The sequence below is a fragment of the Balaenoptera borealis genome (genome assembly GCF_965194805.1).
Source record: "Balaenoptera borealis genome assembly, chromosome: 8".
Classification (NCBI taxonomy): Eukaryota; Metazoa; Chordata; class Mammalia; order Artiodactyla; family Balaenopteridae; genus Balaenoptera; species Balaenoptera borealis.
In genome coordinates this window covers 118,427,268-118,446,675 of record NC_138865.1, presented here as the reverse complement: position 1 = coordinate 118,446,675, position 19,408 = coordinate 118,427,268, and the positions used below count along the sequence as shown (strand labels likewise).

Here is a 19,408-nt window from a genome sequence, read left to right as displayed (position 1 = left end):
ACTCCCCGACTGGGATTGCCAAGTAAAATATAGGATTCCCAGTTAAATTTGAACCTCAGAGAAACAGCTAGTTAATTCTTTATTGTAAACATTCACCTGCGCTTTGAAGGATGTTTTTGGTGTTCTCAAAGCAGGTAGATTTTTACTTTTTTTCAAATTCCTTTAAAAAAATAAAACCCAAAACGTGAGCGTGCAATAAGACTTTTCAAAATCAAGAGCACTGAGGTAAATACCCATGTATTCAGTCAGCAGATACTTGGGTGCCTGATACTTGCCAAGTACTATCACAGACCTGGGGGGTAAAGTGGTGAACACGACAGACAAGGCCTCTGCCTTCTGGGAGTGATCATTTCAGATCAGGACAAAAGGCTCTAGAGTGCTCTAGAATGATCTAGAACAAAAGGGAGTGGGCACTTTAGACTGAAAGGTGAGACAGCCTCTGTGAGCGATGGTATTCACACCGAGACCAGAGTGAGTAGAAGGAGTTGGCCATAGGAAGTATGTCCCAGGCAGAGAGACTGCAAAGATCCAGCTTAGAATTGTTAAAGGCAAAGGAGATGTACTGCACAAAGAGGCAAGTTGGTGTCAATTTATGCCCTAAATTTAAGCTGTTGTCTTAATTATTTTACTAGTGTTTCAGAAGCATTAGAAACAGCTGATTGATAAAGGGTCTTCAGTTTCTCTCCTTAACAACAATGTGAAATAGTATTACAAGAATGATTTTCTTACCTTACAATTGTTAGTTCATTGAACAGTGTATACGGTTAAATAAGCTGGGGAAAATAGAGATTTTCTTCATTTTGAAGCTTATTTTTTTCTTGAACGTTTATCCTTTCCAGAAAGCACTAAATCGCTTAGAAGCTATTCATAGCCCTTAAATTTAGGACACATATTTGTGATTTTATTTTTCCCTTAGTTAAGAAGTATTTATATGTTTCTCTTTAAGATTTCTTCCTTCAGGACATTTCTGTAGCCAAAACCTTTTCAAAACAGAATGAGCACAAGTTCCTTTTGTATATACACGAAGTTTAAAATAGTCAAATACTTGTGGAAGGCCCATTATAAAAAAAAAACAGCAGCCACTCTCATCTCCCCAAGTAATTATTTTTGATCCTTGATGGATCCTTTTGTTATTTACTTCCATATTTCTAAATAACATGCCACTATTTTGACTTGTGAATTTTTCAGTTCTAGACATTTTCTGTAGTTACCCAGTGCAGGAAGTACCCTCTCTTCCCAGCCCTGTGTTCACACACACCTCTCCTGTTTCCCCATCCTCACTATGGAGTAGTCTTGTAATTTCTAGGTCAGTATTTGTTATTATTTTGACTATATAAAAGGTGTCCGCGGCTAAGTCATGTGGTAGCTGTAACTACTTTTCGTTTCCGACTCTTTGGTTTCTCTGGATTTATTGTTTTATTTACTTAATTTTCTATGTACTTATTACTAAATTAGCTTCAGACTGTCTCTTGGATGTTTAGGTCTCTCAGTATGATCAGGCACATCAGATAGTTGATAAATTTCATCTTCTTGGTTTAGGATGGTTTAACCTGAAATGCTCACCATCCTCATCCTAGGGCTTGCATTTCCTTCTTTCCTGTGTTGGATCTCTGTCTCCTGTACCCAGGGTTGTCTGTTTTTGTCATCCCCTCATTTTAGTAAGGCACATCCTTCAAGCTTCCTGAGAAAAGAACGTGTAGGAGGTAAATTTTGAAACTTTGCCTGTCTTAAAATTTCTTTCTATTTTGCCATCTCTGTCTGTCTTTGTTGTTGTCGTCGTTCTACTTCCTTGGAGACTTTCTCAGCGTCCGAGTCTATTGAAAAATTTTTGAGCATATTTTTAGTTTCACGGAACTCTTGTTCTCTGATTATTCCTTTTTATAGGATTCTGTGCTTTTTTCATGTACACGGTATTTTTTATTACCTGAAGTTAATTAATGATGAGTTTAAAGTTAGTTGAAAGTTTTCCTCTCTTTGCATCGTCCCTGTTTTCCCAGTTGCTTTTTTCCTATTCATTTTAGTGTCTGCAGACCTTTCATGTTAACTCCTTTCTTCACGTGTCTAATGATTTTTGGTGGTTTACTCACATTTAAGAACAGGATACTAAAAAGCAGATTGGAGCATTGTTCATAATAGCCAAAGTTGAAAACAACCGAGATGTCCATCAGGAGATGAATGGATAAACAAAACATGGTATATGCATACAATGGAATATTAATCTACTATTAAAAGGAATGACCCGTCATATGTACTTTTACCTGTTCTTTGATGAACCTTGAAAATATTATGCTAAGTGAAAGAAGTCAGGTACAGAAGGCCACATATTGTGTAATTCCATTTATATGAATTTTCCAGAATAGGCAAATCCGTAGAGACAGAAAGTGCATTAGTAGTTGCCAGGGGATGGGTGGGGGCGTGGGAATTAGGACTGACTGCTAATAGGTATAAGGCTTGTTTTGGGATGGTGGGAATGTTCTGGAATTAGATAATGGTGATGGTTGCACAAAATAGTGAATGTACTGAAAACACACTGTAGTGTGCACACTTTAAAGTGGTGAATTTTATATTGTGAAATATATCTCAACTTTTTAATGCTATAAGAAAAGAGGATGTATTTAAATAATGACAAGTCAAAAGAGATGCTTAGGAAAACAGATACTTTTACTAAACTGGTCCTTTATTATTTGCACTGTGGACGTCAAATGTGATCTGAAGGACACCAATCACATGGTGAAATCCAAATTAGTTTCATTCTTTATATTAAGATTATATGCTTAGGTATAGTTATAATCTATATTTTGTTACATGTAAGATTTTAAAACAGATTAGAAGCTCTGAGTGAAAGGGATAGGCTTGTTGACCATTGGCATTTTATTGGGAAGCCTCATTCCCACCCTCATGTCACTCTTTTTAGTCTTTTTTTTTTTTTTTCCCCCTCTTAGTGAGATCAGATTTCCCCAAGAAGAATCTTCAGATCGATTGCCTGGAAAGCATAGGCCTGATGGGGAGCTGACTGTGGGGTGAGGGTGGGGGCAGAGGTAAGGGTCCAGGCATTCAGTATATAAACATTTGCTTAATTCCCTTTTTTAAAAAATTTATTTTATTTTATTTTTTAAATTTATTTATTTATTTATTTTTGGCTGCGTTGTGTCTTCGTTGTTGCACGCGGGCTTTCCTCTAGCTGTGACAAGGGCTTCAGTAGTTGTGGCTCGCAGGCTCTAGAGCGCAGGCTCAGTAGTTGTGGCGCACGGGCTTAGTTGCTCCGCGGCATGTGGGATCTTCCCGGACCAGGGATCGAACCCATGTCCCCTGCATTGGCAGGCGGATTCCTAACCACTGCACCACTAGGGACGTTCCCCCCCCCCACCTTTTTTTTTTTAAGTACAGTATCCCCTCTCTGTCTGCTGCCCCACAGCCAGAGACTGTCACACGTGATAGAGATGAAACCGCTATAGCTTTTTGCTAGGAACAGGGAGGGGCAGTCTCCCTTCAGCCCTCCTCCTTTTAGAGGTGTATGTCAGATGCTTCCTGCTTAGAGTTCAGCTTCTTGGACTTCCTGAGTTAGTTAACCATTCATCCATCTGCTTACCAGCTTCCCAGATTTTGATACTCTTGCCTCCTCTTCTGTTCTCTTCATCCTAATGAATTAATCCTGTTGTGAAAAATCCCTTGGGTGTTTTAGTGGGGTTTCAGGGGGAATGAAAGGAAATGCCTGTGTTCAATCTGTCATCTTTACCATGAAGTTTCATCTTGTTCTTTTTTTTTTTAACCATGTAGTGAAACAGCATTGTTTTAGCATTTCTAGTTTATATAGGCCAACATTTATTAATGGTATTATTAATATACCTTGATTACTTTTTCTTTTTTTTTCCCCACTGTACCGTGTGGCTTGTGGGATCTTAGTTCCCTGACCAGGGATTGAACCTGGGCCCTCAGCAGTGAAAGCGCTAACAACTGAACTGCCAGAGAATTCTCAGATACCTTGATTACTTTTAATTTTTATTCTTTCTGATAAGCCAGAGACTGTGGCATCAACCAAAGTCTTGGGCCAAGGCTTCTTACCCTCATTTGGATGTAATTTGACTTCATGATATTGCTTGTTAATGGAATGCTGAAGTGTGTTTAGAGTCCTTTGACAAAAATGTGGTTGGTATCCTATTTAGGACATGAAATGCAGTGTTTGGTTATCCAGTTATTATGTCTTACTGCAGGTGGAATGCAATGACCTTGCGTACAATTATCCCTTGCCCCAAAGGGCAAACGAGCAAATTCAACTTTTAGAAATATGAGTCTCTTGAATAAAAAAAAAAAAAAAAAAATCCCACAAGGACTCAGAGGCAAAAAATATACAAATCAATTTTCACAGCAAAGTAAAGGAGCTGTTACAGTGGAGGATTACTGGACTGAATGTCAATATTATGACATAGTATGAGTGTGTTTCGTGTTTGGTAATTGCAATCATTGTTGCTTTTGTTGTGGTCATCCGTTTACAATGCTTGGTGTCAGTTGATTTATCTCTTGTAAAAATAAAATACAGTCTGTGTGGGGAAAAAAAAAATATGAGTCTTTTGTGTACTGATGTGACTGATAGAGGATATATTAGTTTTTAATCCTTACGTTTAACACACAAAAGTATTAGATAAATGTGCACTATTTTGACAGGGACCAATTTTTTGGGTCAGTTTTGGCAAATACTCTTTTTTCTTAAAGTTTCGGTTTGCTGGCTCTGTCTGCAGTCCCCTTCTGTTACCTGTGTGTGCATGCACGTATATGCAGAGTGTAATTGGCAGGCGCTTTTTAGGTTGTGTAGACAAGGAGCAGGCAGAAAGGGGGCTCTTCTGGAGTACCAGCTGTGATTCTTAGTGCCCAAACCCCTTATAGGGAGATTGCACCGTTTTTTAGCTAATTTCCAATTATAATTTGTTCTGTGAAGGAAGCAAAACAGGTTGATATGATGAGCGACATTGGGAGGCTGCTTTTGAGATCAGGCTGAGAGCCAGGAGAGGAGGGTTTTGTGCAGAGGAGGGGGGAGGGTCAAGACTATAATGTTTTGAGGTAGGCCTAACTGAGCATGTGTGAGCAAAGAGATTAGGCTGATGTGGCTGGAGTGAGGTAACTTAGAGGTAAAGGGAAATGAAGTAAGATTGGAGAAATGAGTCAAGAGCTGGATGGTATACAACCCTGTAAGTGCAGGTTGGGGTTTCATTCTCAGTACAGTGAGAAGATGTTGGAGGATTTTTAGTTGGTTGGTGTTTAGGCTGGGGGAGTAGCAATATGTAGTAGTTTACTTTTTTTTTAAAAGAAACATTCTTAGTTGCTCATTAGAGAATAACTGTAGAAAGGTAAGCATGGATGCAGTAGACCTGTCGGGGGCTATTATAGTAGCCCAGGAGAAAGATGATGGTAGCTTGATCTAGGTGGTAGCTATGGAAATAAAGAGAAGTGAATTCATTGGGCGTAAATTTTGGAGATAGTACTCAGTACTTATCTCTTTTTTTTTTGGTATAAATTTATTTTATTTATTAATTTTTGGCTGGGTTGGGTCTTGGTTGATGCGCACAGGCTTTCTCCAGTTGCAGCGAGCTGGAGAAACTCTGCATAGCATCCCCCATCATCAACATCCCCTACCAGTGTAGTACGTTTGTACAACTGATGGACCTGCGGTGACACGTCATTACCACCCAGAGGCCGTAGTTGTCATTAGGGTTCACTCTTGATTTGTACATTCTAAGGGTTTGGACAAACGTATAATGACATGTATCAGTCCTTTAGTATCCGAGTACTTTCACTGCCCTAAAAACCCTCTGTGCTCTGCCTGTTCACCCTTCCCCAGTCTCACCCCTGGCAATCACTCATCCTTTTACTCTCTCCATAGTTTGCCTTTTCCAGCATGTCACATGGTTGGAATCACACAGTGTGTAGCCTTTCCAGATTGGCTTCTTTCACTTAGTAATGAGCACTTCAGGTTCTTCCATGTCTTTTCATGGCTTGATAGCTCATTTCTTTTTGGCACTAAATAATATTCCATTGTCTGGTTGTACCGTAGTTTGTTTATCCGTTCACCCACTGAAGGGCATCTTGGTTGCTTCCAAGTTTAGGCAGTTATGAATAAAGCTGCTATAAACATCCATGTGCAGGTTTTTAACGTAAATGTAAGTTTTCAGTTCATTTGGATAAATATTGAGGGCACTATTGCTGGATCCTACAGTAAGAATATGTTTAGTTTCATAAGAAACCACCGAACAGTCTTCCAAAGTGGTGGTACCATTTTGGGAATTCCCTGGCGGTCCAGTGGGTAGGACTCTGCACTTCCACTGCGGGGGGGCACAGGTTCGATCCCTGGTCAGGGAACTAAGATCCCACAAGCCATGTGGCTCGGCAAAAAAAAAAAAAAAAAGAAAGAAAGAAAAAGTGATGGTGCCATTTTACATTCCCACCAGCAATAAATGAGATTTCCTACCGCTCCACATCCCCGGCAGCATTTGGTGCTGTCAGTGCTCCAGATTTTGGCCATTCTAATAGGTGTGTAACAGTATCTCATTGTTTTAATTTGCATTCCTTTGATGACATAAGATATGGAGCATTTTTTCATATACTAATTTACAGTCTGTATATCTGCTTTGGTGAGGTGTCTGTCTAGGTCTTTTGCACATCTTTTTCATCAGGTTGTCTGTTTTCTTACTGTTGAGTTTTTTTTTTCTTTTTTTTATGAATTAATTTTATTTATTTTTGACTGCATTGGGTCTTGGTTGCTGTGCGCAGGCTTCCTGTAGTTGCAGCGAGCGGGGGCTACTCTTCATGGCGGTGCGCGGGCTTCTCATTGCGGTGGCTTCTCTTGTTGCGGAGCACGGGCTCTAGGCACACGGGCTTCAGTAGTTGTGGCACACGGGCTCAGTAGTTGTGGCTCACGGGCTTAGTTGCTCCGTGGCATGTGGGATCTTCCTGGACCAGGGATCGAACCTGTGTCCCCTGCGTTGGCAGGCGGATTCTTAACCACTGCGCCACCAGGAAAGCCCTTCTCCTTCACTTTTAAAGGATAATTTTGCAGGATTCAGAATTCTAGGTTGGTAGGTTTTTTTCTCTCAACAGTCTAAATATTTCACTACTCTCTCCTTGCTTGCATGGTTTCTGAGGAGAAGTTAGATGTAATTCTTATCTTTCCTCCTCTATAGATAAGGTGTTTTTTCCCACAGGCTTCTTTCATGATTTTTTTCTTTACCTTTGATATTTCATATTCCTGAAGTTTGAATATGATATGCCTAGGTGTAGTTTCTGGCATTTTTTCTGCTGGGTCTCGGAGCTTCCTGGATCTGTGGTTTGGTGTCTGATGTTAATTTTGGAAAACTCTGAGTCATTATTGCCTCAAATACTGCTGCTTTTCCTCTCTCTCGTCTTCTCGTATCCCCATTATGTGTATGCTGCATCTTTTGTCATTGTCTCACAGTCCTGGATATTCTGGGGTGTGTTTTTTTTCCCCATTGTTTTTTTCCTCCTTGCTTTTCAGCTTTGGTAGCTTCTATTGCTATAGCCTCAAGCTCAGAGATTGTTTCCTCAGCCATGTCCAGTGTGCTAATGAGCCCATCAGAGGCATCCTTCATTTCTGTTACAGTGTTTTTGATCTCTAGCATTACCTTTCGATTCTTTCTACTTTACATCTCATTCATTACATTATCCATCTATTATTTCATGGTCTCCTTTTTTCCATTAAACTCTTAGTATATTAACTATAGTTTAAAAAAAAAATTCTTGGCCTGATAATTCCAGTATTCCTGCCATATCTGACAGGTTTTAGTGCTGCTTTAGTCTGTTCAAACTGTGTTTTTTGCCTTTGAGTATGCCTTGTAATTTTTTGTTGCAAGGTGGACGTAATCTACTAAATAAAAGGAACAGCAGTAAATAGGCCTTTAGTGATATAGAAATGAGGTATGGGGGAAGGGAGATCATTCCATGGTCCTATGATAAGGTGTCACTCTTTTAGTGAGCCTTTGCCTCTGGACTAAGAACTTTACACCACATGCTTCTTAGTTTCCCCCCACCTCCGTGGGTGAGACAGGATGGTTAGAATGGGCTGGAGCTGGTTTTCTTCCCTCAAGTAGGTTAGGCTCTGATAAAATCCCAGCAAGTTTGACTCTGGTAAAATAGCTTCTCATAGATCAGGCCTTGTTAAGAAGGTCAGGAATGCTCTGGTGTATTTCAGAATGGTTCCTTTTCCCCAGTCCCCACCAACCCCCCACCCCCGCTGGAAGCACACAGGGAATTTTCTCCAGTGTTCACTGTGAGGGCCTGTTAGAGCTCCTAGAGGTAAAACTCACCAAAGTGTGGGGTCCTTCTTATGACTGGGTCCCCCTAGAGTTTTTAAGATAGTTGTTCATGCTGAGCCTCCAACAGTTTGTCACATCCAGTTCAGGTTTTCCTCCTGGCATGGAGGTTTCTACTTAAGAGTTTTCTGCTCTGGTAAGTTGTGATTGTCTGTATCCACCTTTTTGTCTCTTTTTACTTGTTAGGATGGAGTGGCAACTTCTAAGTTTCTTACATACCAAGCTGGAAACCAGAAGTCCCAAATTAATTTTTAATGTTTGGGTCACACGGGAGTTCTAGGTTCGGGATTTTATGGTTGCTTACTGTGGAAAATTTTGCTGTTTAACATTGGCTTTTCAGATGTTTTTGCTTTCTTAATTTGCTTTTTTTGCTTTACGTAGGTGGCACAGGAATGGACCAGCTCTCCAAACAAAGAGAAATTCCATCAGTTGCATTTACGAAAATTTCCTGCTGAGTATAAAAAATACTGGGAGTTTGTGGGTAAGTTCTTTGTTACGTAACTTGGGCTATATCATATAATAATTGGAGATTGCTATTTGAGGGAACATAATAATTGTTTGAATTTTCTGGGATATAGGTTTCCTAAGGTGAATTTGTAACCTCTTACTAAGAATATGTTTAAAGTCTTTAATTAACGAGGATAATTACTGGCACAGTTATAAATATGAAATTCATGGTTTTAACCATTGTGCAATCAGAATACCACAGGCCAAAGTGTCCCTAGATGCTGGGCAAGGGAGAGAGAAGGTGAGTGAGGGAGTTTGACTGGCGGGGACGGAGGGGGTGTTGACATGATCGTGCGTACAGCTTCTGAGTAAATCTCTCTGCCGTCTCTGCTCTCATTTCATGAGTGGTCTGGAGCACGTGTCACAGTTATGTCTTAGTTATAAATAAACCAAGCATTTAGAACCCTTTAAGATAAAAAGTATAAATTCTCGGGCTTCCCTGGTGGCGCAGTGGTTGAGAATCTGCCTACCAATGCAGGGGGCACGGGTTCGAGCCCTGGTCTGAGAGGATCCCACATGCCGCGGAGCAACTGGGCCCGTGAGCCACAATTACTGAGCCTGCGCGTCTGGAGCCTGTGCTCCACAACAAGAGAGGCCGCGATGGTGAGAGGCCCGCGCACCGCGATGAAGAGTGGCTCCCGCTTGCCGCAACTGGAGACAGCCCTCGCACAGAAACGAAGACCCAACACAGCCATAAATAAATTAAAAAATTAAAAAAACAAACAAACAAACAAAAAAAAACCAAAAAAAAAATCCCTATCTAAGAGTAAGTTTAAAAGTTGAGAAGCAGCCCTATACCTCCTTGCCCCCTTCCCTTTAAAAAAAAAAAAAAAAAGTATAAATTGTCCGTCTGCCTCCTTCCCCCTTGCAATCCATCCTACTCCATAGATTCACTTAAGGAAAAAAGCATGTACATATATTTGGGGGGAAAGGTATTATACGTTCACTGTAGAATATTCAGATAATATTAGCCAATAGTAAAATAAACATCACTCACAGTTCCCATCATTCAGAGATAATCCTATGAACATAGTAGTGTATATCTTACTGCTAGACTTCCTACTCATCTGAGTGAAGTGGGGGTGGGAGGGCGGGTAGGGTTATTTTACCTAAGTGACTTTTTTCATGTATTTATTCAGCAAATATTTACTGACTTTATACTACCTGATAGTGTATGATTCTAGATGCTAGGTATGTAGCTGTGATGAAAACATAAAATTCCACCTTCATGAAGCTTACGTTTGACTTATCTTCATTTAATCTATTATAAATGTCTTTTCAGAGATAAATAATAATAGCATGTTCAGCGTTTGTAGTTATTCCATTGTAAGCATATTCCATAGTTCTATTTAACCAGTAATTTCTAGTTAGACATGTACATTATTTATGGTTTTTTACGGTTACACTGAATAAATCCCTTTGCTAGATCAAGCAGTGTGTGCATTTTAAGACTTTTGATTCATATTGCCTCTGTCTACCAAAAAGAATACCATTTTCACTTCTAACATAAGAATGTAAGAATGTATCTCTTCTCATTTGCTAGTTTAAACTTTTCCCCCAGTTTTATATAGAAAGTGTATCTCATTTGAGGTTGTAGTTTTTGTCCTCAAATCTTTATTGGTCTTTTGTATTCTTGGGGGGGGCGGTTAATTGTCTGTTCATGCCTTTTGTCCTTTTTTTTTTTCTATTAGGGAGGTTGTTTTCTTATTTGTGTGCATTGTTGTAATTTTTTTTCAATTTCATTATTTGCTGTTCAGTTTCACATGCAGTTTTTGAGGCAGACAATTTTTATCTTCACATGTTCAAAAATACCGTATTTATTTCTTTACCGTTCAGTTGGTTTTAGAAATCAGATAAATACTTCCATATTTTCTTGTAGTAGTTTTATATTTCTTTTTAATATTTAAATCACTGATTTATCTGCCATTTATCTTGATGGTATGATAGAATCACATAGCATTTACTCTTGGGTCTGACTTCTTTCACGTAACATGTCTTCGTAATTCATCAATTTTGTGTGCATCTTTGGTATTTTTTTTCATTGCTGTGGTGGTATTTCAATGTGTGACTATGTCACAATTTTACTGTTGATGGACATTTTTATTATTATTATTTTAAAGAAGTTTTTTTGGCAATGCCATGCGGCTTGTGGGATCTTAGTTCCCCGACCAGGGATTGAACCCGGGCCACAGCAGTGAAAGCGCCGAGTCCTAACCACTGGATCGCCAGGGAACTCCCGTTAATGGACATTTTTTTCAGCAGTTTAGGCCTGTGTGTCAGGGCTCCCCAAGCCCATCCCCACATTCAGTGATTCGCTAGGAGGACTCACAGGAATTATATTCATGCTCATGGCTGTGACTTAACTATGGCAAAAGGATACAAAGCAAAATTAGCAAAGGGAAAAAGCAAACCAGGAGCAAGTTTCCAAGAGTCCTTTCCCAGCGAAGTCACACAGGACGCACTTAATTTTCCCAGTAGTGAGGTGTGACAACCCATGTGACATATTATCTACCGGGGAAGCTTAGAGACTCAGTGCCTAAAACACCCTCTGCCTAGCCCAAATTCATGACTTTCACAAGTAAAGTGGGTGTTTGACATAAGCCGTAGAGAAAAAATTTGGCAAACAGGTAAGGTACAGTGAGCCATTCTCATCAGCAAATGATGAGAGCTGTCCGGAAATCCAAGTTCCCAGATTCCACGGGGGGCCAACCTTGTATGCAGGCCTTTCTAAAGATAGCAGCCTCAGGCCTGCTTCTACACACAGCATTTTATGAATAATGCTGCTATGATCATTCATGTGTCTCTTTGTGTTATGCGAGGGCGTTTTTGTGGAGTCTGTCTCCTGAAGTGGGTCTCAAGAGTCTCAGGGTATTATGCGTGAGCTTAACGTGAGTAGATAACGCCAAGCCAGTCATGCAAAATGACACGCCCCCACCAGCGTATGGAAGTCACGTTGCTCTGTGTCTGTGCCAACACATTTGTGTTGATTGTGCTGTTCATTTTAGCCGTTGCAGTGTGTGTGTATTGAAGGCCATTTGTGGTTTTATTTTGTAATATCCTGGCTATCAGTGAGATTGAGCACCTTCTCATATATTTAGTAGATGCTTAAGTAACCTCTTTGGGGAAGCACCTATTAAAAGACTCTTGTTCATTTTCTGTTAGTTGTCTTTTTCTTACTGATTTGTAGTGAGTTCTTTATATAATTTGGATATAAACCATTCTCCCACTTTGGCTTGCATTTTGACTCTCTTAGTGATGTCTTTAAAATTCTTATTTTATTCTTGTTTAGAATTTATTTTTTAACATAACAAATGCATCTATGTATTTTTTATGGTTAATGGTCTGTGCCTCATTTAAGAAGCCTTTCCCTGCTGCAGGTCATAAATATATTATCTTAACATCTAGAACAGGTGTCAGCAAACCACAGCTTGCAGATCTACCCTGTATCCTGTTTTTATACTGCCCAAGAGTAAGGTTTTTACATTTTTTTTTTAAGGTTTTGAAAAAAAGATGATGATGAATATGCAACAGACACCATATGTGGCCTGCAAAGAAAAATCTGGCTCTTTACAGAAAGTTTGCCAATCCCTTTTCTAGAGGCTTCACTGTTTTGCCAACCTGGAATGGATTTTGTACACGAGTAAGATGTAGGGGCCATGTCTCATTTTTTTTCCCTAACGGAGATGTAATTACCCCAGTAGTGTTTATTGAAAAGATTATCCTTTCTCCATGGTCTGCAGTGCCATATTTGTCATAAATCTAGTGTCCATTTAATACACTGACCTTTTTCTGGACTCCTTTCTTCTTTATTGGATCATTTGCCTACCTCTTTGCCCATATCACGTTGCTTAATTTTACTTAATTAAGCTTTATTATAAACTTTTATTTATTTATTTATTTATGGCTGTGTTGGGTCTTCGTTTCTGCGCGAGGGCTTTCCCCAGTTGTGGCAAGCGGGGGCCACTCCTCATCGCGGTGCGCGGGCCTCTCACTATCGTGGCCTCTCCTGTTGCGGAGCACAGGCTCCAGACGCGCAGGCTCAGTAGCCGTGGCCCACGGGCCCAGCTGCTCCGCGGCATGTGGGATCTTCCCAGACCAGGGCTCGAACCCGTGTCCCCTGCACTGGCAGGCAGACTCCCAACCACTGCGCCACCAGGGAAGCCCTATTATAAACTTTTAATGAGCAAGTCCGCTTACCTTGTTTTGCCTTAAGAGTACGTTGGCTATTCTTGTCCCTTTGCATTACTGTGTAAGTTTTAGAGAAAAAAAAAAAAATGTGGAAATTTGTTAAGAATTGACATCTTTCTAATACTGATTTGAATAAGATACATATCTTCAGTTATTTAGGTTTACTTTCAGTAATGTTTTACAGTTTTCTAGGGAGAGATTTTGCAGATCATCATTGATTAGATTTTTTTCTTTTGGTGTCATTTGTAATTATTTAAGTGACTATCTCTAAAAGATATGGACCTAAAAATTCATAGTAAAACATTATTTTGTTGCTAAAGTATTAACCATGATTTCTTAATATTAGATAGCTAGACAGTGTTCAAGTTTTCAGTTTCCTCATAAAGAACAATTTATTTCAGTCTGTTTGAATTAAAATCCAAATTAGGTCCACTCATTGACATTGTTAATATGTCTTCTTCAATTATAATTGTCTCCTTCATGGATTTCCACCCCCCTCCCCTTTGTAATTTATTTGTTGAAGAGATTGTGTTGTTGACCCTGTAGAATTACTGTCTGTGTCTCACTGATAGCATCCCCCTGGTGGTGTTTAGTATGTTTTTCAGTCCTGTGTATTTCTTGTAAATTGATAGTTGGATCTAGAGGCTTGATCAGATTCATTTGACCTAATATTTTTGGCAAAACTATTTCATAGCTGGGGTTGGTGTGTTCCTTTATCAGGAGGTGCTTGATCTCTGATTTCTCTTTTTGTAATATTTATAACCGTTGATCCTTTTTTTTTTTTTTTTTTACATTTTAAAGTAATAACTAGAATTATGACTTACAACATTATACCAAAACATATAAGAGTTTTAGAAATTTCATGTAATATCTGAAACATTTATATTAACATATTTCCATACAAATAACCCAATGAAAGTTTAGTATTAGTTGTTTTGTTTGTTTGTTTTTATACTGCAGGTTCTTGTTAGTCATCAGTTTTATACACATCAGTGTATACATGTCAATCCCAATCGCCCAATTCAGCACACCACCATCCCCACCCCACTGCAGTTTTCCCCCCTTGGTGTCCATATGTCTGTTCTCTACATCTGTGTCTCAACTTCTGCCCTGCAAACTGGCTCATCTGTACCGTTTTTCTAGGTTCCACATACATGCGTTAATATACGATATTTGTTTTTCTCTTTCTGACTTACTTCACTCTGTATGACAGTCTCTAGATCTATCCACGTCTCAGCAAATGACTCAGTTTCGTTCCTTTTTATGGCTGAGTAATATTCCATTGTATATATGTACCACAACTTCTTTAACCATTCGTCTGTCGATGGGCATTTAGGTTGCTTCCATGACCTGGCTATTGTAAATAGTGCTGCAATGAACATTGGGGTGCGTGTGTCTTTTTGAATTATGGTTTTCTCAGGGTATACATGCCCAGTAGTGGGATTGTTGGATCATATGGTAAATCTATTTTTAGTTTTTTAAGGAACCTCCATACTGTTCTCCATAGTGGCTGTATCAATTTACATTCCCACCAACAGTGCAAGAGGGTTCCCTTTTCTCCACACCCTCTCCAGCATTTGTTGTTTGTAGATTTTCTGATGATGCCCATTCTAACTGCTGTGAGGTGATACCTCATTGTAGTTTTGATTTGCATTTCTCTAATAATTAGTGATGTTGAGCATCTTTTCATGTGCTTCTTGGCCATCTCTATGTCTTCTTTGGAGAAACGTCTATTTAGGTCTTCTGCCCATTTTTGGATTGGGTTGTTTGTTTCTTTAATATTGAGCTGAATGAGCTGTTTATATATTTTGGAGATTAATCCTTTGTCCGTTGATTCGTTTGCAAATATTTTCTCCCATTCTGAGGGTTGTCTTTTCGTCTTATTTATGGTTTCCTTTGCTGTGCAAAAGCTTTGAAGTTTCATTAGGTCCCATTTGTTTATTTTTGTTTTTATTTCCGTTACTGTAGGAGGTGGATCAAAAAAGATCTTGCTGTGATTGATGTCAAAGAGTGTTCTTCCTGTGTTTTCCACTAAGAGTTTTATAGTGTCCGGTCTTACATTTAGGTCTCGAATCCATTTTGAGTTTATTTTTGTGTATGGTGTTAGGGAGTGTTCTAATTTCATTCTTTTACATGTAGCTGTCCAGTTTTCCCAGCACCACTTATTGAAGAGACTGTCTTTTCTCCATTGTATATCTTTGCCTCCTTTGTCATAGATTGGTTGACCATAGGTGCGTGGGTTTATCTCTGGGCTTTCTATTCTGTTCCACTGATCTATGTTTCTGTTTTTGTGCCAGTACCATATTGTCTTGATTACTGTAGCTTTGTAGTATAGTCTGAAGTCAGGGAGTCTGATTCCTCCAGCTCCGTTTTTTTCCCTCAAGACTGCTTTGGCTGTTCGGGGTCTTTTGTGTCTCCATACAGATTTTAAGATTTTTTGTTCTAGTTCTGTAAAAAATGCCACTGGTAATTTGATAGGGATTGCATTGAATCTGTAGATTGCTTTGGGTAGTATAGTCATTTTCACAATATTGATTCTTCCAATTCAAGAACATGGTATATCTCTCCACCTGTTGGTATCATCTTTAATTTCTTTCATCAGTGTCTTATAGTTTTCTGCATACAGGTCTTTTGTCTCCCTAGGTAGGTTTATTCCTAGATATTTTATTCTTTTTGTTGCAATGGTAAATGGGAGTGTTTCCATAATTTCTCTTTCAGATTTTTCATCATTGGTGTATAGGAATGCAGGAGATTTCTGTGCATTAATTTTGTATCCTGCAACTTTACCAGATTCATTGATTAGCTCTAGTAGTTTTCTGGTGGCATTTTTAGGATTCTCTATGTATCGTATCATGTCATCTGCAAACAGTGACAGTTTTACTTCTTCTTTTCCAATTTGTATTCCTTTTATTTCTTTTTCTTCTCTGATTGCCGTGGCTAGGACTTCCAAAACTATGTTGAATAATAGTGGTGAGAGTGGACATCCTTGTCTCGTTCCTGATCTTAGAGGAAATGCTTCCAGTTTTTCACCATTGAGAATGATGTTTGCTGTGGGTTTGTCGTATATGGCCTTTATTATGTTGAGGAAAGTTCCCTCTATGCCCACTTTCTGGAGAGTTTTTATCATAAATGGGTGTTGAATTTTGTCAAAAGCTTTTTCTGCATCTATTGAGATGATCATATGGTTTTTATTCTTCAGTTTGTTAATATGGTGTATCACATTGATTGATTTGCGTATATTGAAGAATCCTTGCATCCCTGGGATAAATCCCACTTGATCGTGGTGTATGATCCTTTTAATGTGTTGTTGGATTCTGTTTGCCAGTATTTTGTTGAGGATTTTTGCATCTATATTCATCAGTGATATTGGTCTGTAATTTTCTTTTTTTGTAGTATCTTTGTCTGGTTTTGGTATCAGGGTGATGGTGGCCTCATAGAATGCATTTGGGAGTGTTCCTTCCTCTGCAGTTTTTTGGAAGAGTTTGAGAAGGATGGGTGTTAGCTCTTCTCTAAATGTTTGATAGAATTCACCTGTGGAGCCATCTGGTCCTGGACTTTTGTTTGTTGGAAGATTTTTAATCACAGCTTCAATTTCATTGCTTGTGATTGGTCTGTTCATATTTTCTGTTTCTTCCTGGTTCAGTCTTGGAAGGTTATACCTTTCTAAGAATTTGTCCATTTCTTCCAGGTTGTCCATTTTATTGGCATAGAGTTGCTTGTAGTAGTCTCTTAGGATGTTTTGTATTTCTGCGGTGTCTGTTGAAACTTCTCCTTTTTCATTTCTGATTTTATTAATTTGAGTCCTCTCCCTCTTTTTCTTGATGAGTCTGGCTAATGGCTTATCAATTTTGTTTATCTTCTCAAAGAACCAGCTTTTAGTTTTATTGATTTTTGCTATTGTTTTCTTTGTTTCTATTTCATTTATTTCCGCTCTGATCTTTATGATTTCTTTCCTTCTGCTAACTTTGGGTTTTGTTTGTTCTTCTTTCTCTAGTTCCTTTAGGTGTAAGGTTAGATTGTTTACTTGAGATTTTTCTTGTTTCTTTAGGTAGGCTTGTATAGCTACAAAGTTCCCTCTTAGAACTGCTTTTGCTGCATCCCATAGATTTTGGATCGTTACGTGTTCATTGTCATTTGTCTCTAGGTATTTTTTGATTTCCTCTTTGATTTCTTCAGTGATCTCTTGGTTATTTAGTAGCGTATTGTTTAGCCTCCATGTGTTTGTGTTTTTTACGTTTTTTTTCCCTTTAATTGATTTCTAATCTCGTAGCGTTGTGGTCAGAAAAGATGCTTGATATGATTTCGAGTTTCTTAAATTTACTGAGGCTTGATTTGTGACCCAAGATGTGATCTATCCTGGAGAATGTTCCGTGCGCACTTGAGAAGAAAGTGTAATCTGCTGTTTTTGGATGGAATGTCCTGTAAATATCAATTAAATCTATCTGGTCTATTGTGTCGTTTAAAGCTTCTGTTTCCTTATTTATTTTCATTTTGGATGATCTGTCCATTGGTGTAAGTGAGGTGTTAAAGTCCCCCACTATTATTGTTACTGTCGATTTCCTCTTTTATAGCTGTTAGCAGTTGCCTTATGTATTGAGGTGCTCCTATGTTGGGTGCATATATATTTATAATTGTTATATCTTCTTCTTGGATTGATCCCTTGATCATTATGTAGTGTCCTTCCTTGTCTCTTGTAACATTCTTTATTTTAAAGTCTATTTTATCTGATATGAGTATAGCTACTCCAGCTTTCTTTTGATTTCCATTTGTATGGAATATCTTTTTCCATCCCCTCACTTTCAGTCTGTATGTGTCCCTAGGTCTGAAGTGGGTCTCTTGTAGACAGCATGTATATGGGTCTTGTCTTTGTATCCATTCAGCAAACCTGTGTCTTTTGGTTGGAGCATTTAATCCATTCACGTTTAAGGTAATTATCGATAGGTATGTTCCTATGACCATTTTCTTAATTGTTTTGGGTTTGTTTTTGTAGGTCCTTTTCTTCTCTTGTGTTTCCCACTTAGAGAAGTTCCTTTAGCATTTGTTGTAGAGCTGGTTTGGTGGTGCTGAATTCTCTTAGCTTTTGCTTGTCTGTAAAGCTTTTGATTTCTCCATCAAATCTGAATGAGATCCTTGCCGGGTAGAGTAATCTTGGTTGTAGTTTCTTCCCTTTCATCACTTTAAGTATATCATGCCCCTCCCTTCTGGCTTGTGGAGTTTCTGCTGAGAAATCAGCTGTTAACCTTATGGGAGTTCCCTTGTATGTTATTTATCGTTTTTCCCTTGCTGCTTTCAATAATTTTTCTTTGTCTTTAATTTTTGCCACTTTGATTACTATGTGTCTCGGCGTGTTTCTCCTTGGGTTTATCCTGTATGGGACTCGCTGCGCTTCCTGGACTTGGGTGGCTATTTCCTTTCCCATGTTAGGGAAGTTTTCGATTATAATCTCTTCAGATATTTTCTCTGGTCCTTTCTCTCTCTCTTCTCCTTCTGGGACCCCTATAATGTGAATGTTGTTGCGTTTAATGTTGTCCCAGAGGTCTCTTAGGCTGTCTTCATTTCTTTTCATTCTTTTTTCTTTAGTCTGTTCCACAGCAGTGAATTCCACCATTCTGTCTTCCAGGTCACTTATCCGTTCTTCTGCCTCAGTTATTCTGCTATTGATTCCTTCTAGTGTAGTTTTCATTTCAGTTATTGTATTGTTCATCTCTGTTTGTTTGTTCTTTAATTCTTCTAGGTCTTTGTTAAACATTTCTTGCATCTTCTCGATCTTTACCTCCATTCTTATTCCGAGGTCCTGGATCATCTTCACTATCATTATTCTGAATTCTTTTTCTGGAAGGTTGCCTATCTCCACTTCATTTAGTTGTTTTTCTGGGGTTTTTTCTTGTTCCTTCATCTGGTATGTAGCCCTCTGCCTTTTCATCTTGTCTGTCTTTCTGTGAATATGGTTTTTGTTCCACAGGCTGCAGGATTATAGTTTTTCTTGCTTCTGCTGTCTGCCCTCTGGTGGTTGAGGCTATCTAAGACGCTTGATGGGAGGCTCTGGTGGTGGGTAGAGCTGACTGTTGCTCTATAACCGTTGATCCTTAATGGCTAGATTAATTATTTTACTAAAGGATACAAAATGGTGATATTTTTATTTGATCATTTCTTCATTTATTAGCTATTGTAGTTCTATAAAGAGAAAGTGCTCCATATTATTTGATTACTCAGTAGTATACTTTATAAAGAAGGGTAGAATAAGTATTGATACTTGACTCCTGACCAGTTTTCAAAATAATGACTTAATTCTCTGCAAGTGCTGGGTTGACCAATGAACTTTTAAAAAATTTTTTTTCGTTATAAACACATGGACTTAAATACACTTCTGTTTCAAGTCTTTGTAATTGGCTTCT

At 38.7% G+C, this 19,408-nt stretch overlaps 1 protein-coding gene across 10 annotated transcripts in view; it reads left to right on the top strand.

Annotated features, from left to right (window-relative positions):
* Nucleotides 1-19,408, top strand: part of SETX (senataxin) — an 88,925-nt gene that overhangs the window by 30,596 nt on the left and 38,921 nt on the right. For all 10 annotated transcript variants that reach the window (XM_082400661.1, XM_082400657.1, XM_082400658.1 and 7 more), the window contains one exon: nt 8,700-8,799. In XM_082400661.1, coding sequence (XP_082256787.1) covers nt 8,700-8,799 — 100 coding nt within the window. The remainder of the gene's footprint in view (nt 1-8,699; nt 8,800-19,408) is intronic.